Below are 10,982 nucleotides of genomic sequence, written 5' to 3'. Positions count from 1 at the left end.
CAGGTGTGGATACAAAACCACACCATACTAATATGCATAAGCATTTGAGTGCAAATATTTGTTTCTCTTAGAAAGATCAGGCAACCTTCCAGATGTCTTTTTTTTTTCTTCAGAATCAAATCAAAACTCGGTAAAACTTTGCTAAATATGTGGCATTTATTTACTTGAAAATGTTTATTTCATCCACAAAATACTGTCTCAGGTTTAAAAGCCACAGGTATAAATTAGGAAGATTAAAGATTTGGGTAAAATCCTGATACTGCAGACACACGGGGGGGGGGGGGGGGGGGGGTGTGCTTCAATGGGTTCGGCCTTTCACTCCCTTGATATTTAAATCTAACATTAAACTTTCTAAGTGGCCAGCATGGCAATCTCATTACATTTTTTTAAATCTTGTGATCTAGTTGAGGCAGGGATTCTCCTTGGGTGTTTGTTCAGTGCCCAGTACAAGGGGATTGCTATCTGGATTACGGACTCTTTAACACTGCACCAATATTATGAGACCAACCTGTCATGGGTATAAATTACCAACAGTTGACACCAAAATAAAACTGGTTAATTCCAAAAGTAGTTTGAGTTCAAGAAACAGAACCATTTTGTGGTTTATACCCAGTTAGCCTCTGCAGACGTGGATCTTGGTGGTGGCGGATGAAATTTTAATATTTGAGGCAAAAAAACCAAAACAAAAATAAAACACTTAAGTGAAAAAGACAAAATGGGTATATATGTATCACCTCAACACAGAGGCAGAAAGCACCATGTTGAGGGACATAAAGAGCCTGCATCTGCAGGGTGGGTACTAAATAAGAGTAATGTAGCCATCCACCTGAGTGCACTGCTGTATTTCTTTAAAAAAACTATTCTCCATAAGCTTGGGAGAACTTATTGGCATGATCCCAGTAGCAGACTAAGGCAGCTATATTACTTCCAGTTTGAGAAGTATCACACATGCATTAGGTACAGCAGGCATCAATATGGAGCTCCCTGACACTATGCAGAGGCAGTGCAGACATGCCTGTGTCCAAAGGTATAATTTCTGTGTATAAAAGCAACATGTTAATTCATGAAATCAAACTGAAGCAACACTTGTTATCCATAGCAATTCCCAAATAATGCTACCTACAAAAATCAAAGATCATTTTGGAACACCCCAGTAAAAATACACAAACAAAAAGTTCAGTTTAAAAGCTTTATGATCATTGTTAAATAATGGATGCAGGGAATCTGTGGGGCTTTTTATTATTATGCTAATCTCGTATGCCCTGGAAATAAATCCTAATTTAACAGTAAACTCATTGCATAGAATGTGTAATTCAAAGATATACAACGTATTTGGAAAAATGGGAAGTATGATAGCTCTCTGTCTGTATGCCATTTTCTTACATTGAAACAATGCCAAAGTATATCCTGCAACAGTTCTGCTATTGGTGCCTAGAAAAGTCACCACCCCACCCAGAGACCAATTTTGTCCTCCCATATAGTTTCATCTGTTTTGTGCACAATTCACAGTTGTTAACATCATAGTGCTTCACTCTTCCAAACAAAGGATCCATATGGAACAGCTGTTCCAATCCCTCTGCAAAAACCCCCACACTAGTAAGGTTTTGTGGGGTAAAACAGTTTTGAAGTTGCCCCAAGTAAACTGCCTGCTTTTGGGTGGAACCTCCCCAACAAATATTCAAGTTCTTAAAAACACTGGCAATATGGCTAAGCAGCCACCATCAAGCCTCAGTGTGAAAAGCCATGCCACTGTCTCTTTCCTTTTGGGGTAGGAAATGACCACACCTAGAAAAAAAAAGAACTGGTTTAAAGAGAATCTTCCAAAAGGAAAGTTAAATTAAACCTGTGCATTTTATAAACACCTTCTAAATCCAGTCATGTGGTACCAGGTGAGGTTCTATTCCTGCTCTTCTGGGAAGTCCATCACTGCTATGACACAACATTCCAGTTGGAAGAAAACTAACATCAACTGCTTAGGATTCCTCAACGTTCTGAGAACCGTCTTGGCAAATTTGGGATTAAAAGTACTGGAGAAACTTGAATATTCTCCCAAGATAAAAACCAGTCTTAAAAAAGGGGGTTCCAAGTTACACTTCCAATAATCTTTCCACACAAACCCTCCAAAATAGTTACTTGGCTCTTTTAACCCTATTTAACACACTTCAAACCCTCTTAACAGCTTTTAACTACATGGCAGAGGCTGCCCTCTCTCACCTGTCATTACAACACACATTACAATACACAACACGTAAGAGTAAGTCATTTTCTTTTGCTAGAGCCATCACGAATTGGGACTTAAGGGCTGCATCCAGATGAGCATGGACGTTTGGTTCCCCAGGGACAAGTAGCAGTGACACACCTTGCACCTCAGCTACTTGTCTCCAGGCAACACCTGTGCCATGTGCGCGTTAGTGCATGGCAAGTTACTCCAGGGGTGGTAGGGAGGCTGGTAGGGGGCCTCCCAGGGCCACAGCTGTGGCCATCCTGCCGGGTGGAGCCTGGCTTCAGACAGCCCGGCTCCTCTTTTTAGTCACGTGCTGCCTGTGCATGCGCTGCTCTGGGTTTTTTTTCCCCCTGTGTTTCTTTTTTTTGCCCCCTGGATATCCAGAGGTCAAAAAACCCATGGTAGGGTAGGGGTGGGGGGAGGGGGGAAAAAAAAAAAAAAATGGAGCAGCGCACACATGGATAGCGCACCCTTGCAGCATAAAGAACAGCTGGCTGTGGGGTATGTGGTGCTGCAGACATGTTTGCGGTGCCACATACCACACGGCTGTACTCGTCTGGATGCACCAAGTGTCTGGTAAGATTTCTTCCAATGGTACCATTTCCATTTGAAAAATTTTATCTTTAACTAGACATACCTCTAAGCAGGCCACTTACTTCTTCATTTACCATCTGATTACAACATTCTTTTAACTTTAGAAATCACTTATTTTATAATTGTTACAAAAAAAAAAAAAAAAAATCACCTCTCACACAGGCAGCACATTTCAGAACCTTTCTATTCACAGCCAGGTGATGGTCTTGTTTAAATGTACCCAAACTAACACGAATAGATCAGTCAATAAACTGAACTTTATACTTTATTGTATATCAGCATTGTAATTTCTGTTTTTTTTCAAATTAAAATCTCCATGGCATTTGAAGGATAGTCTTGTGCTATGCTATTCCACATTAAAATTAATTCTGCCAAGAATGATGTAGCCATGACAGTCCAGAAATCATGTGAGATGCAGTAAATTGAATAAAAGTTCTCTCTTTAAGAAATCCTTGCCTACTGCCAAAAAGGAATTTAGGTGTTCTTGAATATTAATTCTATTAATAATAATGTCACTTATTAATGATATTATACTAGAACCTTGGGAACAACTAGGTGAGGCCCCACTGTCTTAGGTGCCGTACAAATATGTAGAAAGTGTCCCAAAGAGTTTTCCAAATCAAAATCTGGGATGAAGAACTGAAATCTGTACCTGTTTAATGATGAGAAGATGACAAACCTGATCTCTTTCTCTCAAAAAGTTATGCAAGTGGTTTTGATATGTGATGCATATATTGACAGTACAAGTATATTTTGAATGTAACACAGTTTATAGTTAGCCAGTGGAAAAATTATAACTCTCAATCAGCATAAACATTTAGAGTAAGACTGAACAAGACATTCTATCTAAGTTTTTGAACTGTGGGACCTTTAGGATGCAAGACTTACCATGCTTTTGCTTACTTGCTCATATTTACTTCCAAGGAAGAAGTTTCTTCACCCCACTTAATGAGAATCACTTTCAAGATATAGAAGATATCATGTTATGAGATGTAACAACTTTCTGAGGTATAAAAGACAACCACCCTACATTCTGAAGGATCTCAGTGACTATTAAAAAGTCAAACATGTGTGAACTATGCAATAAATATGGCAATTAGACAGTCAAAAAAACCCAAACAAACTTAAGTGTAGCCCTATGGTGAAACATAACAGCTGTAAGACTGCCCCGCATGTATACATATAATGAAGTTTAAATTTTCTAACTTCAGTATGGAAGAACTGAATGAGATAAGAAAGAGTTTTCCTTGGCATTTTCCTGCCATATAGTCACAAGACAGTATGTTAAGTTTCAAGAAACCAGAAGCCAAAACAGTTATCATAGACCATGTTATATAACTTGAAAAGTATGATTAATCAGGAGCCAGAATATATATGATTCCTTTGTTTTCAGTCAGGCTGCATGTTTAAAAAAAAATCATCCATAGCTAGGGAATGAAAAGCTATGGAAAGCAGGATTCAGATACAGATTAATGAAAAAAGTAAAATCTCTTAAGAGTAAGCATAACTCAATGTAAAACAAGGGAACAAAGCTGGTGCATGTATGCACATGCACACAAACACACACACTGTCACCCAGTTATGTGAATAAAGCTGGCTCAGTCTTTTCGTTTTGATTGTTGGCACATAACCGGGTAAGTGGTTGTGTCTGACCAATGGTAACAGTTTGACAAGGATTTCACTGTCTTGAGAGGTTTCCCTGGTCTTGCCGCTAGGCCAAAATACCAACGAAAAGGAAGTAATAAAAATCAAGTTCTTCCTTAAAAAAGTTCTCCGCTGAAGTTTTGCTCCATTACATGTGAGGAAAGAAAAATAATTCTTGGGAAGCAAAATATTTATACATTGTTACCAGACAAGCCTCTGTTAAGACATTTTAGCCTGTAAACTTTTGTCACTTCCAACTACAATGCTGAGATTATGTTGGTGCACTCAGGAGTGGAATACCAGTTTTAAATTACAGAAAGTATTATATTCCTGTATACAGCTGCAAGTTACAGTTCCACAGTATGGCTTTTTGTCATAAAAGCTTTACCCATTTTTCAACAGATGTAACATCAACATTTTAAAGATGTTATACCTTTTTCACACAAACTTTTTTTATAATGCGGGGTCAAATACCACCATCACCACATACTACACTAGTTCTGATGCACTTAACGATAAGATCCCAGCCTAGTCAAATATTCTATATATTAAGATGTTGAATGAATTATGAAGCCATGCAAAGTGACAACATTTGAGAACCTATTTACCATTGTTGGTGAATTCTTCAGAATTGTAATTTACCATTTCATTTTTCATGTGTTTTCTCTAGACCTCCTTATTAAGATCACAGCTTAAAAATATGAAGTCAATACATTGTTATTTAGAAGATTCTAATGTTAGACAGCTTGGGACCAAACTAATGGAAGCTGGAGACTCTCCCATTCACCCTAATGCACTAAGTATATTTGCAATCATTTAAATGTGAACATATTCAACAAATTGCTGTTACACAGATCACTTTCAGGAGAGTTTAAATGAGAAGGAACAGATTAGTTCAGCTGAGGCTGGGAAATCAATATTCCTAAAGAAAAAAAAAAGGACTTCCCAAGCAACTGGTCATCAACAACTTGAGAAAGTTGTCGTTATACTTTTGCCTCTTGCTTTTTATTTAGATTTGAGCTTAACATTCATTATCTCTGTTGCTGTACACTATAAGAAACCAACAAATTCTCTTTTAAAAAAAGAAGGGAAAGGTTCATTTGGTATTGTGTAGGGGGGAAAAAAAACAAAATACTCTTTTTTTTTTTCCACAACAGGTTTTTGAAATATGTTGTTAATAAATTGGGCCTAAACCCTGTTGGTATTATCAAGCAAAATGCATGCATTCAATTTTATTAAATATCTCAAAGCAAAACTCATTTGATAAATAGTTTTCAACCTCAATATTAGGTAAATAAAAAGTAGAGCACATGCTAGTGGTTGCACAGCACTGATACGAAGCAATTCAACCACCTCACAGGGCATAATGAAAATAAAAATAACAAAGCATGTAGTAATATGGATATGGAACTCATAATACAACCTACATGTATATCAAAATGAAGAACTCAAGAGACACTTTCATTAATTAATATATTTTCTGCATTATAGTTAACATATGTACTTTCTTCGTGTCACCCTTATTTTCGTTAAGTATTGATATTTTGTTATATTCAGACATGAGTACATTTTCAAAGTCTTTTGCAATAAATATCATAAAATAATAGAGATTCACATAATAAATATTCTTTACAATAAAAAAAGTTTTAACAGACTTTTGTCTTAAAAATAGTCAGGATTCAACTTTGTGTTTTATACATAAAATATACAAAAAGGGACCACAATTTGTGGCTAAGGCAATAAAACACAAAACAGAGTAAAGTTATGAAGCACAGATCAGAGCTAAATTCACTAAACCAAGGAAGTAACAGAAATTGTAAAGATCCAAGAACATTTAGGCAACTTAATTCAATGACACCTGAAGACTGCTTGGATACACAAAACTCCTCCAACTTCAGTATCAACGCGATCTTGATGGACTGCACAAACATGAGAGAAGGGCTGGAGTGGCTGGTGTCCTTCACAGATTTGAAAGCAAGAGAAAAAAAGTGAAAAGTTGCAGCCATGTCTCCAATGTGAAGATCTACATAGTGAAGCAAAACAACTGAAGCAATATTGAAGGGGGGGAAAAAAAAAAAAAAAAAAAAAAAGAAGCACAAGCCAGGCAAGTCTCTGGATTGAGACAACTCCAAGAAGGGTCGGGAAGAGCAGCTTATTTGACCAATGGTTAAAAAAAAATAAATACAAAAAAAATCCAGCCCTATATTTTCTAAGGTTCCAACCCCTTCAGGACTATTTTTAAACTGTTTCATAATCCAGCTCAGTCATGGAATAATGTTGGACTTGTTCCTCCGAAGCAAAAAAATAAACAAAAACAAAACAACCACAGTTGAGGAGAACAAAAAGGACATCTTTGGGAAGTTTTCTGTAGAGCAAGAGGCTGCAAAAAAAGCCCATTAGCCCTCCTTGTCTCTTTAATGAGCGGATTATACTAACAAGCCTAAAAGGTCCTGCTAAACTGAGGATTTAGGTGTAAATATATAGTCCATGCTTACCAAAGATTGAAAATGACTAAATAAAATATACCACACTTGTCTGAGTCAAAGAAGGGATATGGAGGGTGCAAAGAAAAGGACTTGTATGTAAAGTGGGTAAAGGAAGGAAAGTTAAAGGATTAACAAAGAGCAAAATCAGCCACAACCTGAAAGCAAAAGTCTGAGGAAGTAAAATCAAATCTCCCTCCAAAAATCATGAAGGCTTGCCTTGACCCCGAGAGGGGCAGCTCTCCAGTTTACAATAGACAGTGTTGGAGTTCTTACATCGGCAACCTGGACGATTGATCCGGTCATAACACCCTCGGCACAGTTTTAGGCATCCCTTTGCAGGAGGGTAGCACAGCAAGCAAGGCAAAAACAAGGACATTGCTCCCATGCACAGGTACCTGGAACAGCAATGTGACTGGGAACAAGAGCAGGGATTATCCGCGTATGAGTCCCCTTCATCATCATTGGAACAGTGGTAGAAAATCCCTTTGATCAGGCACATGCAGGTGCTGTACTCCACCATGCTCTCAGCAGAGCACAAGCACTGCCTGTTGCAGGCCAAGCAAGATGGTAAGGCCCTCGGGGCTGTGCATTCACCACATTTGCACTTCCCACACTGTTCGCAGATAAACTTGTGTTGTGTCAAGTCCTCTTTCAAGGGACCCTTCAGATCATCTACAATCAAAGATGACTGCTTGGGCTGTGTCCGGATGGTCCTTTCAGATCTGTGGCCTGAACCCGGCCTGGATGGGGGTGATCTTCCCAACAGTCCCTGCTCTGAAGAAGCGCTACTGTTGCTTCCAGAACTAGCTGCACTCCCAGTGCTAGTTGATCTGCTCAGCACAGGGGCCCTGACATTATGCTGATGTGCCACATGTCCTACATGGCTGGGCCTGGGTTCGTAATTATTATTCACATTAATTGGTACGATTTCATGAGTCCTTTCATGCTTTTCTTGTCTTGGTGCTGTCCGTGGACCAGACTTCTTCACCACAGATGGACCTTCAGTGTATTCATTGCTGCCCCTAATAACTTTGATCTGATCCAGTGACAAGATAGCTGTTGGCTGAGTTTCTCTTTCATAGTCCAGCCTTTGCCTGCTGTCCAGGGAAGGCTGCTGAGTCACAACTAATGAACCGCCACTGCCATGTTGACTTTGGGGCTCCATCTGTAGAGATCTCCACTTCTGGCATTCAATGGAAACGTGGCATGCATCTGAAATCCTAAATTGGGGGTGGGGGGAGATAAGGGGTGGGGAGAAGGAAGAGAGATCAGAGGTGAAAATGGAATAAATCACAGGAAGTTTTTTCAAAGTAAAAATGTCATGGCAAGCCACAAATTGCCCTAACCACCTGGTAATGATCTCTTTCAGCAGGGGGGGATTACAGTGATGCTGACTGAGGGCCTGGCCAAAGTCCAGTTGTGGGGGAAGAGACTAGGTATGGCCTCATAGAGGAAGAATGTAAGAGGAAACCCCCAAACCACTTAAAATGAGAGATTTTTCCATTAAAAACAAATAAAAGGAAGTATTAACCTGTATGCTTATTTGGCAAACTATGGGAAATAAATACTTCTCACTTGTTACTGAATATAACGTCTAATCAGGAACAGCAACACCGAACACTACAAACCAAGTTAGATACATGAACGAACAGTATCAGATTTATATTCTGTATAGCAAAATCTGTGCAAGCTTTTCCTTCTTTTCTATCAGGCTCGGCTTGCTGTCTCAAAAGATTAAGTTAGATTTGCATTCCACTCCCTATCCTTGTTTTAAGCTTGTAATCTATCTTTAAAATGAAACACACACGTTCAAAAGCCCCAAAATGAGTACTATGAAAAAATGTCTAATTCTGAAGCCCGTTTTCTAATAGAAAAAAATCACTGCTTTAGAATATAAGTTTTTATTAAAATAAGGCATCAGATATAAATTACAGCATCTTATACAACAGATCTTTTAAGTGGTCTGATACCACAGGATAGGATGTGTAGGTAGAAAAGGAAAGTAAAATAAACCAAGAGCACAAGTTTCTGACATTTATGAATTCTCATGCGTCTTCTCTGGAAACAAATGACTAGAAAAAAAAAAATCTGTTCTTACAAAATACTCTAGGGGAAAAAAAATTATTGAAAAGTTCCTAACACATTACATTAATTTGTATCTTCTTGTCCCAAGCTATTGACAGGAGGATTATAATGTTGATTTGGAAAACTCTGTAGAGTGTTAATTCTGTACCTGTATGAAATGTGTTGGGGGGCTAATTATTTATACAACATTTAGTAATTACATAAGTGTCCTGGGAAAACAAACATTTACTTTCCTGTACCAACAGCTAGAGAAGATTGACTCTCTACCCTCCTCCCCAGCAAAAACTGCATACTCTTGTGTTTCTCATTTTTTCAGACAAGTGCCAGACTGGAACATGCTCCAAACCAGCTTATCCAATAAACGTAAAGAAAGTACATTTGTCTTGCATATCCAAAGCATATTTGCTGCAAGCTGCTCCAATTCAAGAAAGAATAAGGATGGAGGGTATGAAGACACCCAGGAGAAGAGCAAAGGTAGTTAAAATTCTGCTTAGAAACGTTGTTTCAACTGGCAGCTATGAGATACATCACCCCCCTCCCAGGTACTGATCTCTGATTTGCACTGGCACACAGAAAGCATTAAGCCATCTAGAGGCCAAAGGTCCCCTTTTACACTCAATATCACCTCTGCCAGAATTAGGGTTTGGAGATTAAAAAGCTGACTTTAGTCACTCTGTATTCACCCCCCATAACAACCTCTCCTTTTCACATGGTTGAATAGGAGCGCACAAATGCTAGGTGTGAATGAACATGGAAAGATTTATGGAAGAGAACACAATATAACGATGCTGTAAAAAAAAGAAAAAAAAAGTATGTCTCAAGCACTGTGCACTATTTTTGGAAAATATGCCAGGTTAATAATGCAAAATGCAGTCTTAATAACTGCTCACATAAATGACAGAAAGGGGGAAACCACTTGGAGGGCTGCCTGCTGCGATACCCCTTGTGAAGGACCCCCTGCCCCGCAAATACCATCTAAAATTACTCTCCTCCCCACCCAAAGGTAAAGCAAACAAAAACGAGCCACCTGAAGGGTGAGTGCACGCTAGGAACTGCTGTGGCTTTTAGCACAGCTGCCAATGCCCCATTACAGGTCACTGTTTGCTAGGGTGGCCATCATAGAGGACATTCCGGTTTTCTGCTACTCTGTCCTCTATTGATATGAAACCCAACGCCTTTATGTCCTCTATTTTTCTCTTCAAGAGAATTATTAACCTGGCATGTTTTCCAAAGATAACACACAGTGCTTGAGATGCACTTTTTTTTTTTCCCTCTCTTCAAGAGAAAGAGGACATAAAGGTGTCCGGTTCCGTATCAATAGAGGACAACCGGACCATCCTCTATGATTCCCACCCTATTGTTTGCTCCACAGCACCCCATGGCTAAGCTCCCCCCGCCCTTACCCCTCCATGCCCTGCTAACCCCCTCCAGAGTAAAAGGAGGGTTTGGCAGTCCTATGTCCAGTTTAGATGATGGTTGTACGGGCCGGTTTGGAGAGGGCTGGTCCTGCCTCAGGCTGTGGGGTCGAACTAGACACCCTGTGGAGGTCCCTGTCAGACTCTCCGAGTCTTGGGTGATGCCCCAGGAAGCCGGGTGGCGGGAGGCAGCAGCTGGCGCCCTCTGCCATGTGAGCCGAGCCCGCCACCAATGCAGACTTGAGGGGGGGAAAAGAAAAAGTTATGAATGAAAACAAGGGCTGTTTCCCCCCCCCCACACCCTTTTGCAGGAGGAGGGGAAAGAGGCCGAGCGAGGTTCCTATTACCTCAGGAGGGCGGACTTTCCAACATTTAAAGCAGCAGCTCCCTCCCCGGCCCTCCCCTCCCTCCAGCACAGCTCCTCAAGGCTTGGGCGTGCTCCTCCGTGCGCGCCGGGGATTTCCCCCCACTCCTCCGCCCCTCGCGTGCTTTCCAGGGGAGGAAAAGAGGGGGCATCTCGCTCCTCATCTCTCC

General features: G+C 40.0%; 1 protein-coding gene across 2 annotated transcripts in view; it reads right to left on the bottom strand.

Moving 5' to 3' along the window:
* Positions 1 to 277: 277 nt before the first annotated feature.
* SPRY1 (sprouty RTK signaling antagonist 1) overlaps positions 278 to 10,982 on the bottom strand; it is an 11,365-nt gene continuing 660 nt past the window's right edge. Inside the window, exons 2-3 of one of the 2 annotated variants that reach the window (XM_025204793.1) lie at positions 7,344 to 8,168; positions 278 to 6,420 (exon numbers count right to left, since the gene is read on the bottom strand). In XM_025204793.1, the coding sequence (XP_025060578.1) occupies positions 6,363 to 6,420; positions 7,344 to 8,113 (828 nt within the window). In that variant the 5' untranslated portion in view covers positions 8,114 to 8,168 and the 3' untranslated portion in view covers positions 278 to 6,362. Of the gene's footprint in view, positions 8,169 to 10,982 lie in introns of both variants that reach the window. The other variant, XM_006015626.3, reaches the window with a different exon arrangement.

The sequence above is a fragment of the Alligator sinensis genome, unplaced genomic scaffold (genome assembly GCF_000455745.1).
Source record: "Alligator sinensis unplaced genomic scaffold, ASM45574v1 scaffold150_1, whole genome shotgun sequence".
Lineage (NCBI taxonomy): Eukaryota > Metazoa > Chordata > Crocodylia > Alligatoridae > Alligator > Alligator sinensis.
Note: the sequence above shows the minus strand (reverse complement) of the source record. Positions and strands in the feature narration are given on the sequence as shown.